Source organism: Gouania willdenowi, chromosome 3 (genome assembly GCF_900634775.1).
Source record: "Gouania willdenowi chromosome 3, fGouWil2.1, whole genome shotgun sequence".
In the NCBI taxonomy this organism is placed as follows: Eukaryota; Metazoa; Chordata; class Actinopteri; order Blenniiformes; family Gobiesocidae; genus Gouania; species Gouania willdenowi.
This window is the reverse complement of record NC_041046.1, coordinates 37,585,312-37,605,814: the sequence shown is the minus strand read 5'-3', so window position 1 is coordinate 37,605,814 and position 20,503 is coordinate 37,585,312. Positions and strand designations below refer to the sequence as shown.

General features: G+C 36.8%; 1 protein-coding gene across 2 annotated transcripts in view; it reads right to left on the bottom strand.

Annotated features, from left to right (window-relative positions):
• The window catches only part of glceb (glucuronic acid epimerase b), a 61,828-nt gene that overhangs the window by 17,779 nt on the left and 23,546 nt on the right, over positions 1 to 20,503 (bottom strand). The window contains exons 2-3 of one of the 2 annotated variants that reach the window (XM_028442051.1): positions 16,926 to 17,025; positions 7,036 to 7,565 (exon numbers count right to left, since the gene is read on the bottom strand). In XM_028442051.1, coding sequence (XP_028297852.1) covers positions 7,036 to 7,552 — 517 coding nt within the window. In that variant the 5' untranslated portion in view covers positions 7,553 to 7,565; positions 16,926 to 17,025. The remainder of the gene's footprint in view (positions 1 to 7,035; positions 7,566 to 16,925; positions 17,026 to 20,503) is intronic. The other variant, XM_028442052.1, reaches the window with a different exon arrangement.

Sequence of the window (20,503 nt, the reverse complement as noted above, 5' to 3'; positions counted from 1 at the left end):
AAAAGGCACCAACCAGACTCCCTTTTTCACAATCCAATATGGAGGACCCCAGTAAAATCACTGCTCTTTACCTTCTGTGGAAGCTGAAGAGCTGTCACAACGCTCAACGCCGGCGTTCCTAAATTCACCAGTTTAACCAGCGACGCATCCAACTTGGTGAGTTTCACCATTTGCTTCAGGAGCTGCACCAAATCCTTGCTGGTCTGGTCCCAATAAAAAAAAAAAAAAAACTGGCCCTATAATAGAGCTCTGGGTGGTCACACACTGCCACAATTGTTTTCTACTTAATGCTAAAATGGGTGAAAAGACATTGAAAACAAGAATTTGCCTCTTACTGCATCTGCCCATTGACTTTGTATGTAATCTTGTCGCACAAACATTTTGCGCCGTGTCCGGTGTGGACGCAGCATTACTGTTGTAAAGAACATGAAAAAAACTGTGGCCTCCTATTTCGTCAGACTCAGTAACTCCAGAACACTGAATATTTTTTCATCAAATATTGTTAAACAAAATAATAACCATGCATCACAACCAGCCTGTAAAGGAGGAAAAACTGACGATAAGTTACTTAGAACTGGCAACTGCTTGACAAGGACAAATGCTATCCAACTGAATCGCAAGTATTGTAAACAATCTTTTGATATAGCTTGCTTTATCAACAGTTACCCTTCAAGGTTTTTGAAGCTGCCTTGGCCTGTGAACAAAAACTTGTTTCCTGGATCAGTCATGGCATTCCCAAACCCTAAACGATATCCCAAAAACTAAGAACAAAAATGTCTCATTTTCATGATGTGAAAAGTGCTTTCTTATCGTCCTGCTTTATTGTCGATATGAAATCTGCCAATGGGAATGACAAAGATTTATTGCAGAGGGCTTCATATATGAAAAATTTCCTCTCAGTGTGGCAGCCATTCGTCAATGTCATTGATGAGGCCGATGAGAGAAGTAGGATGAAGTCTAGAGATTCCACAGATTTCTCCCAATGAATATATGTGAAAGTCAGGGCTAGATTTATGAGAAGAATGTATTTATATAATGAAAATGAAAATCATAATAAATGTCTCTCCTTAGAAAGAAATTAAAACTATGGTGTAATGTGTTAATTTTCTGCATGACAGCAATGATGTTACTGGGAATTCTCCTTTTGCTAGACTTTAATTTCCATTTCTTTAGACTTCCTGTGGATACTTTCTAATAAGAGAAACTGGAAAAAAAACAAAGTGGCCACATATTAATCAATATAATAAAGGTGGGACAATGCATCACCAATGAGTTCACACTATGATATGCGAAAACGGGCTTGGGATACAATATGATTGAAAAAAAAAAATAGCATTTGGAAAAATAACCAAGCTTTTATTTGACTTTAACTCTGAACATACATACATTCATTCCTACTCTGGGTATGACATTTTCAGTTAAATAGGAATAATATATATATACACATTTTTTTTTACCGACATCCCCTCCCTTACAATATTATGTTTTAATATTGCATTATAACATAAAATTACTTTCTTTAATTTGGAATAAAAGTAATACATGGTTTGAATAAATAAATCACCTAATATATAAACAATACATTCAAAAATGTAAAATGGAGCACTTTCAAAATCAAAACAAAATACTGCAACTATGCCAACACCAGTGCTCAAATGATATAATATTTGCTCAACTCTTAATCCACTCATCTCACAGAAGTATCATCAAGATGTTCTGCTCAACAACTGTGGAAAGGAATCAGGCCATTCATGTCTCCTTGATGCCAGCTTTAATAAATGTAATATAACGGTGGTCAGAGCTTCATATACTTTAGAGTATATGGAGGATTGAGTGAAGATATGGTTCAGACAGAAGTCAGCTGCTTTTACTGCAGACTGGCAGCTATGCTGACAGGCAGCAGTGGAAGGTGTCTAACTGCTCTCTGCAGAGCTTTCAGCACAGATAAGCTGCTCAAACAACCTGTCCAAACACAACATGCAAATTCAGATTTATTTTCTTCTGTAAAAGTCAAATTTGACACGTGAACGGTTACCCAAACACGTGTCATTGAATCAGGTCAAGCAAGTTGAAGAGTACATTGTTTTTTCTTGACGAAAGACTGTTTCGTTTCTTTTTTTAAACTAGCAATTGCATAATATGTATAAAACAAAAATAATCCCTGAAATTATCTTCTGTCTGGACTACAGACCCTACTGCAACCCATCAACCCTATAGATTAGGCATGACCTCTTCTGATTGGCAGATGTAATGATCTCATTTGAAAAATGTCAAAAACCCTTCTTAATTTCTGTCAATTCCGGTTGTAAATGGCTGATCTCTTTTAGTTGTATTTTAAGAAATAAAATTGTTTGGTTATTTTCATTTTAAGGTGTTTATTGGAAATACATAAAACATTATTCATACATGTACCTTTTATAAAGAAAACTTGCTGAAATGGTGACACATCTTTAAACAGATACCTATCTCATAAATCATCACCCTTTTGTAGTTGTGTATGCCAACACATTTATTCAGCAGCTGGTTCAATTTATCTTTACACATCTTCATAAACATCATATTGTTGCTTGATTAGACGCAACGTCGTTTTTATGCTATTCTTCACTGATAACATGGCAATGACGGCAATCTGAGGAAGTGAAGGTCATCAGGGACCGCTTTGATAAGACAGTGTTAATGAACGTGTTCATAAAACAACGAACAAGCAAAAGACACTTACTGCTCAACATCCCTAGACACGCACACTTGCGTTCCTTCGACAATCTCCCATCCAGCCTCGTTACTGGCATCCCTCCTGACAACTCCAGTCAAATGACTGTCAAAGTCAACAGTGTTTCATGTGTTGCACAACACTAAGTAATCTATGCGGAATTTACTGTTAAGACTCCACATATTTCCAGGCCACCAGAGAGTCAAATCCTCTTGAAACCTGAGAAACTCTCTCTCTGAGCACCAGTCGGCTCAAAGTCAACTGGAATTAACGCAGCACAACCGTGACATCACATTACTGCGAGATGGGTGTTCTTATACGCAACATTAATACTTTTAACATACCCTCTGGCATCTAAATAACTAACATAAAAAGTTAAGAGAAAACCACATGTTTGTTAAGATCCTTGATGTCTAATTTATATGGAATCTCTGGATCGTTTTTTTTTTTTTAGCCCTATCCAAAGAACTGGTTGTGTGCTTGGTAGCAGGATAATCAATCACCTCATGTGTGCTGATGATTTGCTTTTCCCTGAGCAGCGCTGGATTTCAAGAGCTGCTGAATATATGTTTTGATTATGGTCTAGCACATGATGTGAAATACAATGGCACCAAGAGTACAGTTTTGATTTGCAGAACTAAAGTAGAAAATAATCTAAAGTTTCCTAATTTCCACCACTGCCCTTAAAAGGTTTAGTGCCCGCATTCTCACCGCCCTCACCTCTGAGTAATATCACTTGATCAAGCCCTTTCTGACGATACTGTATATTGGTTAATACCCAAGGATTTGATTTCCATAACCTATCGGAAGTTGAATTGTAATTGTTAGTTTTATCATGTTACCCGAAAACAACTAGTGCTTTGAAAGGTGGCTAGAATGCTGACATGTACGCAGTTAACCGTTTAACATCCTTAGTGCCTACGTATTAGCTTAAGATTATAAACTAGGAGCAATAAAACCCAATAACAAAAGTGATCATATGTAGATGGAAAACAAATAAGTTAAAAAGACAGAAATCTTGATTCATAATTATGTTTGAGAAGATTACCTGCTTTGGCTAATGCCATAGTTGCTCAAATCTTTTTCTTGTTTGCATTTGTTCTTGCGGCAGAGATGACAAGTATTTACACAGACACATGCAAGGTTTATAAGTAATAAAAGAAATAAAACTACAACAATATGACACATGAACTGCTAATTTTTATCAAATGTTGCTCTTTAACAGCCAATTGAAACACAGAGCTGATTAAAAGTTGTTAAGATGTTGAATTTATATTGGATGGTTAAATAACTTATCTCAGACTCCAGGGTCCACTGGGAGTCAAAAACTTGCATGACCTTGTGGAAGCTCTGACTGCCACAAGCTAATTAATGTACTGCTATTTTCTTCTAAGAATATGCTAAGTTGAAGATTGGCGCACATGCTCGCAGATGTGAGGTGTTAAAAAGTGAATATCCTTGGATATTTCTTCACTGTATATAAATGCAATGAGCAGGAAATGAGAGTGCTTAGCCGAGAGATGTGACGAGTCCCCGTCTGACCTATTTTCTCCTTTAAAATGCACCTTCTTCAGGCAGGCGGTATGAAGTTTAATACTCCACTAAGAAAAGAACCAAATACAACTTGGAGCAAAAAGTCGGTTATAAATAATTTGACAATAGTTAAATATTTCTTCTGTGGAAAAAGTAGAGTTTTGGACTATCAGTATAAAAAAAAAGTGTGAGACTGCATCATTTATTCAGTTATAAATGTTTCTGCTTTTACAGAAATACACAATTATTGGTTTTCAAGTTGACCTTCATACTCCTTGATCCTGGATAAAAAGGAATAGTCCAGTGAAAAACTGTTACCAAGTACAAAACAGTCAGTTACAAAACAAATGTCCACCTTATTCTTGATGCCAATACTTTGTAGTTCGTATCTTCAGTTCTGGCACTTATTTGATTGGGTCCAGCACCTAATTTGCTTTTAATTTTTTTCATTGAATTTTGATGTATTTTTGAGTTGAAATCAATGGAAATCTAATTGAACACAAAAATTATTGTAAAAAGTGTAAAAGTGCGAGTGAAGAAGAGAAGGAAAAGTCAAATTCTTATTGTGATTACGATTTTGGCCTCCACGATAAATTAACCTAATCATCTGCAATTATTACATTTCAAATCTGGGCTCTGCTGCACATCTAATCTAATCAGGCATTTTCTCAACTACTTTAGTCAGCCAACCATCAGGCGGGGAACACATGATTAAAACTTCATTAAGCTACCGTATTTACTTCCCAAAACCTGTAGGCTTAAGCCTAATGTTCTTAACTTGTCTTTATACACTGCAATTGGTTTCAAGGAGTTGCACTCTGTAACAGTATTTATATAGTTAGCCACAGAGTAAATATTAGTATATTGATGCAAATAATTAAGATTATCATTTTGGCTATAATCGTGCAGCCCTAACCCACGCTATGCCAAAATTGCGATTTTACGCAAAAACTGTTTCTCTGTTTCAGCTTGGAAGACGGTAGAAAATGGCTAAAAAAGATAGTTGGATTTAAAGAGCTTTTTTAAGCCAATAACTTGTAAAGCTCAGCCTGACGTAAAAAAGTCCAAGGCTGTTTCTGTGGAAATCCTGGAAAAGAGCAGCAGCACAGAAAGCTGTTGGCGTAGCGAGTAGCAGCAACTGTAGCAAAGATGCTAAGGCAGGAGCACCTGCCTCCAATAGACATGGGAGAAGAACTATCCAGGGGACATGAGAAGGACTGGGGACAGAGAGAGAAGAGAAGGAGATGATGGTGAAAGTTCTGGTATGGACATTGGGGCTGGGGAAGTTTGGAAAGAGGCTCAGTTTAAAGCCAAGATGAGCTGCTACTCTTTGCTTATGAAAGACAAGGCAGGCCTTGGCTGTGAAATATGTAAAAGAGCTTCAAGGATATAAAGGGCTCCATGCCTGTTTCCTTTGCTGTTTCGGACAAGTAAAAAGGTAAGCACACATTTTAATTTAATTTTCTGCTGTGCTGCTGATTCATTAAGGAAAGTCCTTAGTGAAATTTTGTAAATATTTTGTATTTGTGGGTTTTTGTGTTCTGAAAGTTTAGTGACCTTTGTGATGAGAGAGGCTAAAGTAGCAGTGATTTTACACTGTCCTTGGTGCTGAAACATGGCAGATTTGACAGCTGTCGCTCAAAGTGACAGAAGGATGCACTCCGTAATGGTCGATTGTTCGTGCTTCTTTATCGGCATATTATTGGCCCATTTAGTTAGCAAAAAGCTCCTTTAAAAATGTCACTGAATACATTTTTGTCTCTCTCTTATGTTACTGCCAGAACACCGTAAAGGGTCCTGATAATTTACAATCTAAGCACTGCCTGTCTTATTTCAAATATTTACAAATGACTTGATACAGAATACAGGAACAGTGTCTGATGTTATGAAAAATATGTTTTGCTTGAAACTGGACTGTTAGACTTTTATTGCTGCCATTATCAGCATTTAATGGGTTTTTTAAACCCCATTTCGCATGTTATTGAGTTCTGCTTTTTCTCATCATTTACAGTAATCTACAAGTTAGCTATTAAAAAACAGGGTGTGTATATTTTGCCAACAAACATTCAACAGACTATTTCAGACGCCAAAAGTTTGAATCTAACGGCTAATCTGAAATTACACCTTGAACTAAATATTTTAAGTTAAAAAAAAATGTATCAATTGGTGAAAAATCGCAAAAAACCCCAAAAATGTAGAACATGTCATATTTTGTTCTACAAGCGGACACTCCTATTTCTCATGTGGATTTTGACTCTTGTAAAAATTCTTAATTATTAGTAAAAACAAGTATTACTGTGAAGTTTTTAAATATTAAAACCGCTATTTTCATTGATTAGGAAGCTCAACAGGGTAAACAATAGGTAGGAACAAAATTGGATGACAGATATTTGTTTTTAGTTTATTTTACAGCTGATTTAGGACCATTTTTTTTAATAAGAGATGCTAACAGAAAGCTAAGATAAAAGGAAGGTTAGGTTTCATTTATTTCAGTCTCAGTAATTGTAATTGAACTTTAGTAATTGAGAATGTAGTTGTAATTGACTAAGGATAAAAAATAATTGTAATTTAATTGTAATTGGAAACATTATTGGTCACTGTAATTGTAATTGAGTTGTAATTCAAAATGGATAATTGAAAAATGTAATTGTCTAACCCTGGTATGAGGTCTAAAAAATTTGTCACAACTCAGAGTGTCTCAGTTTCCTGAGTGTTGAGCTTCAAACAGATCTCTGTGGAATTTCTAATCTGCAGTCGGTTGTTCTCCTCACACATCGGTATAAGCTCCTTACCTTCCACTCCGCTGATGCATTTGACTCGGTCACGGACCTCCACGTTGTATCCCTCGAAGGACATGAAGACTCCATCGGGGTGGTAGGGCTCCCTCTGGGTGTAGACCTTCGAGTAGCTGTGCTGGAACTCAAAGCGGTCATAGCCGTCGTACTGCACCGTCTTCCCGTACACCTCAAAGTACTTCTCCATCCACGAGAAAGGCATGAAGATCTCAGTGCCCTCACGTCGCCCTTTGATCGTAGACTCATCATTTATCAGGCAGTCGATCTCTTCATTCCTGATTCCACCGGTGAGCCCAACAACAGGTGGGGGCTCTGGGGGCTGTGGAGGATGCTGTTGGCTACTTATGCTGGAATCCCCGATTTTGGGACTTGGAGCCACAAAGGCAGCTCGTGGCAGGAAGCGGATGGAGGTGTCGCTAGAGCAGCGGTTCCACAGCAATACGGTGATTAGTGTGAAAAGGGCACAAATAACAATGAGAGTCTTATAGTTCACCCGTGCAGCAAGGCAGCGCATGGTCACAACGGGCCTGAAAAACACAAAAGTATTGTGATTTAGCAGTGTGATAATGATTTGTAACATTTCTATCATTTCGCCCAGTGTTTTCCCACACATTCACTTGTAGCAGCCCACCACAAATAGATTTTGCCGCTGTTTGTCTGTGTATGTAGCATTAACTCCTGTACATTTGGTGGCGGTATGCATCACCCCCACCATTAAAACCAAAGAAGACACACTTCTTAAGACACTTGGTTCACCAGAGAAGAAGACGTTGCAGAAGCAGGAGACTAGGCTTAAAACGGCATTTTCGGTTTTTGAGCAAAACACTTTTCCCACCCAAACAATGCAGCAGAAAAATGATGTTTAGCAGTCAGCGTGCACGTGTCTGGAAACTGACCAACGTGTCTGTGTAGGTTGTAGGTTAAGATGGAGCAAAAACAATAAAAAGTACTCTTAAGTGAAAGACCTCTGGCTCCAAAAAATCCTGACTGTTCATCAGCAGCATAAATTCAGCTTGTCTGTCAGCGCACATATCACAGGAGATCCTCTACACTTCATTACAACTGATTTAATTTGACTCTTTCAGCAGCCCACTCAGTTATAGGCCTGTACATTACTTTTTAATGTATTCATGAATGGGTCAAGTTAAACATATTGAGTATTTTATATCATATTGAGCATTGTTGGAATGTCACTACTAAATATGTATTTTTTAATTGATTTATTTTTAAAGCATTAATATTCATTTATGCAATTGTAATGCTTTAATTTTAGTGAGGTTAGTAATATTCAGAACCATAAATACAAAGGTACTAATAAGTGGCATAATCAATTATTTCCTTCTTTTAGCCTTGGTTTTCTCATTTTTGTTTTCCGACAAGAATTTCCATTTGGGTGCATCCTTAGTTAACATAAAGACTTCTCAGTACAATATGTGGGCAAACAAATCTAGAACTTTAAACAGCTCAAACTCATGTTATATGAACTTGTGTCTAGGTAAATGTAGCTGAACACTGAACATGTGCATAAACATTAACTCAACACAAATAAACCTAAACCTATGGAAAACACTGTTACCCACGCACAACATTGAAATACTAAAGACTAAAGTTTGTCATTTAATTAATTTTACCACATTATGAAGGAACACTTATGCGTTTAACAATGACCATGTCAGATTTGTAATTACATGCTTGTTTTGTTTCATAGTAATTCCTCAGGGGATTTCAGTTTGCAACGCACAGCAAGAATGATACCGGAATTATCCGCCTCAAAATCCTGTTTTTCATGCCCTCACACCCCCCCACATCTCGCTGACATTTTCAGCAAGTAAACAAGAAATCAATACAGATCCTTTGGTCTCCTCTCCTCACTAATTACAGCTCAACAAATCTACCTAAACATTGGAGACAGAGCCGTGTCCCCCGATCACCGAGAGGGGAAATCCATTACTCCACAAGTTTCACCAGCACAGCTTCAACCCGCCACCGCTGAAGGTCAGCTCAATTATTGTGCATTAATTGGACAATTGTAATCTGCTGCTGCAAGTCTAATTATTTTCCAAGTGGCCTCTTGAACCAAGTTAATGCCTTGGGTGCGTCTTACTGAGAGGCCAAGATGACTTTGAAAGTGCTTTAAAAGGTGAACATTTAAATGGTGCAAGCAGAGATAATTTTCTAGTAAGTGCTAATCAGTGATGGTTTGAAAAGCTTTGGTGTGAAAACAAACACTTGTTGAAGTGATTGGAAAAGTAGAACAGTAGTATAATGGCAATGTCACAATTTTTACCCATTAACAGCATTTAGTGAGTTAATGCCACAGAAGCTTCAATGTCTCATAATCAAGATTTTTTTCCCCATTCAGTTAGGGTTGCAAAGGGGCCAAAAATGTACTGTAAATTTCAAATGATACTTAAGCTTAAGACAATTGGGAATAATCAAAAAGAGAAACTATTTATGGGAAATATTTATTGAAATTAACCAAACATTAAGTGTAATTCTATCCAAACCAAACAGATATTAGCATCTATTCAAAATAATACAATTTAAAAAACTATGGTTGCAAAATTCCGAGAACTTTCCATAATAATGAATGGGAATTAATAGGAAATGTTTAATATTGAAGATTGGCTCCTAGCAGGGATGTTAAATATAGTTGGGGAAATATATTCTAGCATTATCTCAAATACAGTGGCGGATGCTTTAAGACTACAAGGGAACCTCAGCTTCCCCTAAAATCAGTGGTCAAATATGTAGTGTTGTGTGTACATTTCATTGACTAAATATATGACAGAACACATGTATGTTTAGTTCAGAATCAGCTTCTTATAACAGGAAACTGACAGTGACAGCGTGACGTTCTTCATTCATTACCGCAGCGTCACAGTGTTAATAAACAGTGGTGAAGTTCAGCTTCAATTGACTTCAATGGGAGAGGATTTAGTGGTTGATCCATTGCAGTCAAACTAGACGCTCATTGGATAAATGCTCGGTTATGACGCAGTTAGTCCCGCCCATCGGACGCCGGGATTCACAGGAGGTCTATGGAGCAGTGGGCTGGATCTGTCTGTTCCGGACGCTGGAATAATGGATGATGATTGGATGATCTGTCTCAGGCTAATTCAATTTTGATTGACAGCGAAATGAGCCAATCAGAGAGTATGACGTTGTAAGCACACAGGCGGGTTTTTCAAATATTTCAGTCCGTTGCTCTGTGTTGACACGGAGACTTTGCTGATCCTCTCATAGCGAATCAACTTCTGACAAACCTAGTGTCTGTTTTTGGTGTTTGTGGAGACTGTTACTGCTTGTGTTGTGAGACTTTTGACCAAACACTCACACTCCTGTGCGCGTGCGTGCGTGTGCGCGCGCACGTGTGTGAGATAATCTACAAATAGTTGTTAACAAAATGTGAATTCTACTAGAATTCACATTTAAATAAACAGATACATTTTCTGAAGTAGGCAGAAAATGAGCTTCCCCTGCATGAAAGACCAGCAGCCGCCACTGCTAAAATATCAGCATCAGTTATTTAAAAGAAACTTCCAATTTCTGGTTAATTCCAATGAATAATTCAAATGAAGTTTGTATTTTTGAATATTCCTAAAATTGCTGATCTTAGGTTTCTGTGGACATTTATGGGAAATTTTCAACCCCTTTAAAACCTTATTCTCAGCTCAGTTTGATTTGTCAAAGGCTCTGAAAATCATTTGTTTATTCCTTACAAATTATGCACAAATACTAACTGAAGCACAAGTAATAGCACGCCGTTAATAGTTGCGGTGTGAATCAAGTGTGTCTTATTTTACTTAGCAACATGTTGGTGATTTAAACATGCAAGACCCAGCTTGGCAGAGGTTTTTATTTTATTTTGTGGTTCAGTAATACGCAGAGATTTATTTTTTTGGCAAAAGGCTTTTAGTGTAATCCACTGGCTGTGAGCAGGGTGTTTTGAATAGATATAATTCCTCTGGTGGTGATGCTTTTTGGATTCTACAAGAGAAAAAAACCCAACATGTGTTTTATTAAAGCCAAGGATGAGCATCGACAGGAGGTGGAAAACAATCCTGTCAGAGGGTGAAAAAAGTGTTTCATGCTCAACAGAATTGGGTGTAAGACACTGGAACGCAAAAGCTTTTCAAATTACATGCTTGCAGTGACCTGCTTCTAACGAATGAAAATTACATGTAGAAGCTTGTTTACATTTTTATATAGTTGCATGAATCTTTCAGATCAAATGAAAAAACCTACACACACTGTAGTCATATCTGTGTATAATTAGGTGAATTAAGAAACAAATGATGAACCTTTATCATTTGGGAAAAAACCTATACCAAGCCATGCTGCTGTGGAACAGCTGTTCTTAAACTGGCTTCCGAGGACCCCCAGGGATCAGTAAAACAATTTTTAAAAAACTATGAATTATGTTGTACCATTACAAAAGTTTAGAACTACATATGGGGAGCAATGCATCATTAAAACAAACATACTTGACATTTTTTGTTTATTATGAATACATGAAACACATTTTATGTTATATACAAGAGTAGTACAGGTACTCTTTAAATTAATTTCTACTGGAAAGATCTTAAATATTCAAATTGAAGAGTTCAAAGCATGAATTATTCCTAAATTCCTACGAATAGCAGTAAATTGTCTTAAGTTGACGTGAGGATTAGGAAGGGGTACTTGAAAAATGTTCTCCTCTGTAAAAAGTTTGAGAGCTCTTGTTATAGAAAAAAACATCCTTTAAAATGTTTAAAGGTCCAGTATGATGCTATTTTTCACGCTTCTCTATTTGTTCTAAGAACCCCAAAAACATAGTATGAGGTTTATTTTCCCAAACTCGCCTGTTTTCCAGAGTTTTAGCCCTCTGAAAGTCAGTTTAATGACGCTTCTAAAAATGGGCTGTTTTGGAGACTTAATGCATATGTATGAGTGGGCGTGTCTGTAGATGCAGACTCCATACAACAGCTGATCATAGTCATTTTCTTTTGCTATGCACACACTTATTGTTTTCAGCCAAAAAATTGCACATTACAGTAAAACACATGGCTATTTAGGCTGTTATTGTGATTGTGAGTCTGACAAAAGCTGCTCCACGATGTGTTTATCATATCAGCTGCAGCGGAGTTAGTTAGCTGCTGCTACATCGCTTTCTTGTCATCCTCTCTTCTACTGATTACAGGAAAGATGATAGTCCACTGTTTTGTCCTATTGCTGCGTCGCATTGGGTCACAAACACGTCAGATCATCTCAAAGGTGATACAAGGCAATATAACGGGTACTAAAAACGAAACTGATTGTAACTGCTCCCAGGGCGCTACTCCGTAGCTGCCTACTGCTTCTCAGGGAGGGGTTGAATGCAGGGAACACCTTTCGTGCATGTAGCTTTACATATGACAATAAAGTACAATGTATGTCCTATATTAAACCACAGTGTTTGTATTACCTGTGAGGTAGAGGAGGGAGGAGCTGGCAATCTTATATGGTAGGAGGAGCCAGGATTGTCAGGAGGAGTTTCGATCATGTGAAATCACCCTAAATCCAACTCGCCCGTTTGGAGCTGACCTTTTATAAAATGTGGAATAACAAGGGAGGGAATGAGGCTAAAGGGATGTATATCACTGTAGCAAAACCAATATAAAGTGATTTTTTCATAATACTGCCCCTTTAAAAGATCATATATTTAAGCAATACCACACGATTCGGTTGTAGATAATCACACCAGTGCCGATATTCAGACCAACAGCACGACCTAGACTTTGATATTGCTTTTATACAACAGTTCTACAACCGCATTTTATTAGTCAAAAATATTAAGTGACAAGAGATTAGGATTTGTTTATTTAATCATTTATTATGCTTCGCCAAAACAAATAGGTCCAAAACTGGTAGGAAATGTTTATGTGTTGCCTGGCAACAGCTGTGTCTCCCTAACTGAATGGTTATTAGAAGGCCTGTACATCGGTGTGATATTGTCTGTAAATTGTCCCAGTGCTGTTGTTACTCTACATCAGCACTCATGGAATGTCTCTTTTCCAATCAAATTAATTGGTCGAAACTAACTGTTGCATATTAAAGAATTAAATTAGGCACCTTTACAGACAGACTTCAGCACAAATTGCCAATGTACATCATGGCCAGCATAACAAACTGTCAGTAAATCTCATGTACCTTTACCAAACTGCTTGGCACCTTTGACAGCTCATTTGATCGTGCTGACAGTTTTACACCAACTGTCTGAGCAAACAGTCGAGTTGCTTCACCACCACTAACTCTCACCTTCCCCAGTGCACTTGCCTGTCTATTAATGCAGAGCGTTCTTGCTGCAGAAGCTGCAGATCATCAAAAGTGTACTTGGATTGTAAGCTTCAGCCTTTCAGGTGGGTTGAATGTAGCATATGATTATTTTCTGAATGCCATACTGCGGTAAAACGTATAATAGATCAAGCATGTGAGTCGTGACAAATCTGATGAGTTTGGACTAAGCACACAATTCTGACATGTTTATTCATTCAAATGTGAATCTAACATGTCTCAGGAAGTGGCACAGAAAAACCTTCTCTAATGACTAGTCGCTGCTCTCCTTCACTCATTTTTTGACATTTACAGCAAAGTGAGAACATCAGCGGTGGTGCAGCTCATAGCTGAGAGTGCTTGTTTTTCTTCTCCCACTACAGTGTAAAAATTACAAGCAGTCGTCAAGGCAATAAAATTGCAGCAGGAGCAAACCTTAAGGGACCATTGAAGCAGACACTTAGTATATGTGAGGTGAAGGTGTCGTAGGCCAAACTCCTGGCATTTCACTGCTTTTTCCTCTCAGTGATAAAAGGCAGACATTTATGACAGCCACTGCAAAGTCAGTTTATCAGTTTCATGATAAATCTGTGATGTGGGAAGAATATTGTTCTTCAGTCCAACATAGCAATAACTAAAATATTTCTGTAAGCCCAGTACAGCATCATTTACAATGGCCATCCAGACAGAGTGTAGGTCTTTATTCTTTTCCACAAAACAACCATTTGCTCCAAAAAATAAATAAAAATAAAAACACACTGTTCTTGAAAATGTCGGAGAGGTTTCGCACATTGCACAGTGGGATGTGGAGTCCCGTAGACGGATGCATAGAAGTGTTTTTACTTCATTCTTACCACAATGCCTTGTGTTCACCTCAAATGCCTCTGCCAAAGTGACTTCCCAACACATTTCTGTTATTTTCATGGACTGAAAATTGTGGCAAAAGAAGGCAGATGTTTATTTTAAGCATACATGAAAAGATCTGAATCTAACCGAATCTAATCCTGAGCAGCTTTAAGCAGGAAAAAATATTAAAGTCAATGTAAATTGTAAAGTCAAGATTCTGTAATTGACTATGGGCTGTCACTGATTGATGCCGAATTGCCCAGGCCTGCATTACCCTGCATGCTATTACTTATGCAACCCCAGTATCCAGAAGTGACCCACAACACAAGTGGGTCTTGTCACCTGTTCCCTGTGAATAGAAATGGTTCCATGTAGTGTACTTGTCAGATTGTTGCACCAAGTTATGGTAATTTATGCTGTCTTAAATCTGCCACATTTGTTATTCCGTATCATCCTTATCTGGTTCAGCTTTCCTTCTTGAGACACATTTCTCCTCAGTAGTGTTAACAATAGTCCTTGACACTACTTTCATCTTGTTTGAAATAGTAATTCCTGTTAGTTTAACACTCAAGCCAGTCTGACGGTTAATTATTTTCTCGCCTGTACACTACAAACTGTCTTTAGTTTAACTCCACAGTCCAATAAGAATGAACATACAGCACTTCATAAATTCTTTATGATAATTTCCACTAAAGCAACAACAATACATGTACATGAATACATGCAAACATGCACAAAGTACAGCTGGTTCAGAACTGGTAATGATTTGCTTAATCCTCTGCATAGAGATAAAACATAGCATTTATAGCAGAGGCCTGCTGAGGAGGGATTTAAACTCAATCAAATAGAGCAGAACATTTTAAGAATCAAAAAAGGAGGGACACTGTCTGGGAAGCAGGTCAAGTTAGATGCTTGTGCCAAAAAGAAAGAATTGCCATGATTCGCACTACACAACTGTTGATTGATGAACAGAAAGTTCAGATCTGTATATAACATTACCAATGAAATAAATGTCTCCTATACAGGTCTAAAATATTTTCGGGCCTAAAGTACGGTCATTAGTAAATTTCCACGTTAACGGAATTGCAGACAGAATCATAAAATCGTTATGTTTCCTCACAGGAGTTAAAAACTGTTATTTTCTGAAAAAAAATGATTGATTTTTTTTTTAAAATATGAAGAAAACACGGAATTTGGAAAAAATAAATAAAATGGATTTCATAGGGCCCTACATTAGTTCAATGCAAGGTGAATTCACACAATGAACACAATCTTCTTTGGGATTACAGGACAAAAACATCAGAATAACACCAGTAAATGCACAACATTCTAACTATGCAGAAAAATATCCGAGCACCAATCCACTGAGTGCAACTCTTAGAACGTAAACCACGGAATAGATAAATAACAGTTTGACTGAAAAGAAAATAATGTGAGAATTACACACTCTTCAGAGAAACTATTACATTTATGTGCTGCTAAACTATATTTAATACAACTTTCCTCTTTTTTCTTCATTAACATCTATAATTTATATAATGCCGATGCCAAGTTTTTCTGAAACAACTATTCTGTAAGCACTATACACAGATAATGCTCGACTCATCATTTGAATACAATTACAAATGCTTAAGTGTATGAAATAAAATGAAAATGAAACTGAAATGAGTACTCTTGGCCCATTAGCCAATCAGTTAGTTGATGACTTTTGAGACAAATTGGGTTTGGCAACACTGAATCACAGTTTGAGGACGGCACAGATTACAAACACGGACAGATGAAGACAGAGAGCAGCTCAGCCACATTCACATTGGTCACCATTCAACTAAAACAATAGGAACCCTGAATCACAACTGAATTCCTTCTTGAATTACTCATTAAGTTCAAGAGAATTAGAAAATTATCAAAACTGTGCCAGCGTCATGACAACCTTAAAAGATCATTAAGGCACTTGATGGTGAGGGAAGAGATAATAATAATAATGCTCAGGGATGTTTCAGTATCTTTCTTCAGCCCAGATGTTTCTCTTGGTGCAGATACTCAATTATCCACATTGCACCAGCTAATAAACCCAGAGAATGCTCAAAAAGCTCCTCCTGAGCTTTCAACTCTGATTATAACAAGGAATGCCTTAATGTGTCGTTTCATCACACCTGCAAAACCCTTTCACAGTAAATATAATAAAGAAAATATCAAGGGTTGTTTTAGGGCTCCTGCATGTGCAAGTAGTTATTTGTGTAACATGAATAAATATCACATTCAGAAATTGAACAAAATAATTAAGGATGTCCCAATCAGATATTAATATAAAATCAGTCCAATATCAGCAAAATCAAAATTATATATATAAAATCAAAAATATACAGAGTAAAAACGTAGACTTTCCATTTGATGATGGCAGAACAAAAACTGTGTGAAAGTGTGTTGGTCAGCAGTTTTTTTCCAGCAGCTTCTCAGATCATCTGACAGTTGAAATCCACACTGACGCTCCAAACACAGCTGCTCACTTCATAAAGAGCCACAACAAAGATAGATGGCGATCGACGCATTGAGCACCCCTGATCTAGTGTGAGTGTGAAAAAAGCGCGAGAAAAAAAGTAGTGGCTTATCGTCCAGAAAATACAGTAATTCTTTCATTCCATTCTGTCAAGGTTGTGTTTTTCAAAGCATAAACTTTTTACCTTGAATTTCAAAGCGCTCTGTATATAGAGACCTGGAAGGACTATAGAAATGGTGATACTGACCTCTACTCCATTTAGAAAGAAAGAAAAGCACTGTACATGCTGTCAATTGTCGACTTCCACTTTCAGGTCCTTCAACCTTCTTCTGCTACTTCCACAACACCTAACAAGAACGAGAAAAAACACAGAAGGTTCTTATTTCACAGTAACTGTAAGTAACAGTAGGTATGGCATGTGCCAGTTACAATAATTGTGTACTACTACTGTAGTTGTGACAAAGAGCGGAAATTTTTCAAGATAAATTTGTAATTGGTGGCATTTTTTTTTAATATCCCACTAGTAAGCCATAAAAGTAGTGCGGTGGAAAGTCAAGCAAATAATATTTCCACAGTCTTGTACAGAGGAGTATGTCACGGAGAAAAATTGGATGATTTACCAGCTGCACGGTATGGATTATATATTGTATGGTTTTTGAGTGTCAACACAGTAAGATGTCACATTTTTTCATTGTGCGTTGGCTAAAAAACACTGAATAACTAATTTAGTTAGGATTAGTAGGGTCTGAACAGGTGGTTGGATGCAGGATCTGTTACATTGAATTCATATTTTACATATACAGTATATTAGGGATGTGAATCTTTGGGTGTCTCATGATTCGATTCGATTCCGATTCTTAGGGTCACGATTCAATTCAAAATCAATTCTCATTTTAACCGATTCTCAATTCAAAAGTTGATACAATGCATAGAGTGTTAATGCAAATTATGGCATCTCGGGGTGGGAACCTCTGGGTACCTCACGATACGTGATACAAAGCTCACGATAATTATCTCACAATATGACGATACTGCGATTATTGACATATTGGTCAGAAATCAATCTACAATAACCTGACATAAGAAAAAAAAAGATTAAGTGAAAAAATACAATTTTTATTTTATATCTCTGAAAGACAATGAATTGAAAAAGTGTCCTGTGAACAGTGACACCATTTTAGTGCAACATTTCTGTAAATAAGTGTCAACATACCAAAGTAAACGAATAAGTATCTCCAATAGTGCTTTCTGTTAACAAAAAATAGGATCTTTCTTACCAGTGACACCATTATAGTGCAATATTCCAGTAAACAATATATTTGTTCCTTCAACAAACAGTGACAACATTTCTGTGAAGACATACCTGCACATTTTAGTGAAAAAGCAGAAAAGGTTTTGAATCAAAAATTAAATTAAACTAAACCTAATCAATTAATGAGGGAAAAAACACAAAACAAATAATTAAATGATAATAAATAAATGTAACTCCTTTAATCGTGTAGACAACAACATTAGCTTCAGTATAGACTCCGCTTTTAAACACAGTCAAAAAAAGGAGACCAGATCACCCAAAAAATTTCAGGACAGTTTTCTCTGCTATATCTCAGCTTTTCCAGATGCAGTATTTATTTATTTATTTATTTTTTAAATCGATTTTTGAAGTCAGAATTGTAAATAAATAGAATCGTGATTCTTATGTGAATTGATTTCCACCCCACCCCTTATATATATATATATATATATATACAAAAAACAAACTTCAGAAAAATGAACTATACATAGATAAATATGAATATAACTGACACAAAAGTAACTGTTCAGACAGCGAACAAGGCCAAATACAACCTGCAGTCAATGCTACAGTGCACAGAATCCAATAGTGATGCCCTGTGGATAAGATGTATGTACAGTAATTGCAAACATGATATGAAGAAACTTAACAGCAGACATATTATTGAACAGCCAATCAGTAAAAATATCTATATTTAATTTAGTCTTAAATCAAGAAATGTGCTAAAAAGACCTGTCAAAAAGAACATATTGATCTATTTGAGAAACTGGGTTATTGACGAAGTGCTTAAATTAAATGCTGAACAAATTGTATAAGCTCAGCCTCTCGCCATCAGTGCAGCTTTGTGACAGATTGATAGGGCCAGGGGAAATATTCTACAGTGATGTCCGATTGGATTTCCACTCATGGCCAACACTGGAGAGAAAATGAATTTTGTCATTGCATTTCTAATTTGTATTAATTTGTGTTGCCCGAATGCCAATTGTTTGTTTTTTCATCTTTAAACCCTCTGATGCTCAGTTTAATACATGCAAATTCTTGGATCCCAAGTATTAAAATGAAGTTCACAAAAGCAGAATCTTTTTCCTGAGGATGTCACATCATCATGTGTCAAACCCAAGGTCCAGGGGCCAAATCCGGTCTTTTAGGCCATCCAATTCGGCCGCAGGAGAAAGTGAAAAAAGACGGAAAAAACATTCAACAGTCATTGTTTAAATTACCAATAATTCAGTTGTAGATCTCTCAGCCCTTCTAAATACACTAATTCAGTAAAAATCTTCCCATGCATGACTGCAGTCATTTTTTTTAAATCTCAATTTGTTCAAATAATTCAATTTCCCTCAAATGATTTCACATAGTTACCCCCAAATTAAATAAAAATGAGTTTAAGTGACAAAACCAATCAAATATAAAAGAGAAAATCCTTCAGGGACTGATATCTGTCACTTATTGCTTGGATATTGTCGGCCTTTACATGCTTTATGTATCATTTATACGTCAAAGTGCAATTTGGGGAAATTAGGGTTGAAATGGCTGGTTTTCCAGCCTAAAATCTGCAGCCCACTTTAGATCAAACTACTTCGTATTTGGCTCCTGGACTAAATGAGTTTGACACCCCTGATGCACATGCTACTCTGTGTGCAAATGCCTTTTTATTGAAAAGATTTCACGCTGCCACCCAGCCCGAGTGAAAGGGAAGCTGAAATGTCAGCAGTCTTGATCAATATTCCCCAGCTACAGTAGTGTGTGAGGGTGCTAATGCTTGGTGAGGCAGGTATGCAGCTGCAGGCAGATGTTGAGAAGCAGCAGAGACTCAGAAACTCGTTTCTCGCAAAGCTTATCCTGCACCACTCTTGCTTTCAATTTCTGCTGTTGAGAAATTAAACCCCTAAAAATGTAAGTATAGTGATCATGAATATATGAATCCACCATGAATCATGCTGTATAATTATTATACTAAAACATCCTAGTCATTTTAACTTTGTGTCATTTGGGATGGGAAGATCCTAAGTAAATCAGCAGTTCCTTATAGGCAACGCTTTAATGAGTTACTTTAAGAGCTCAAGAAATCAAACTATGATGACATGTATGTTAACCAGGGTTAGGGTCAATTATAATTGTAACCATGTAAATGATAATTAATTACAATTATGTAAAAAAAAAAAACATGTTGCTGTTGTAATTATAATTGAATTGTAATTGAGTTAAGTGAATTGACTTTGTAATTGGCATGGAAATTTTAGAAAAACTGTCATTTACAATGTAACTGAACACAACTACCCCACTAACTGTCAGTTCTCTTGAAAATCTTATACCATTTAAAAAACTATTCAAATCTAGGAGTACACTGACAGAAAAAAGGCTCTGACACCCACACCAAAAATATTAATACCAATATTTTCATTGATTAGGAAGCCTAACAAGGTAAACAAATCAAAAACAAATTTGATGATGGATCATAGTTTTTGGTGTATTTCACAGCTGATTTAAGACATGGATTAAACTTGTTAGCTCTTGATTTTATGTTCACCTTA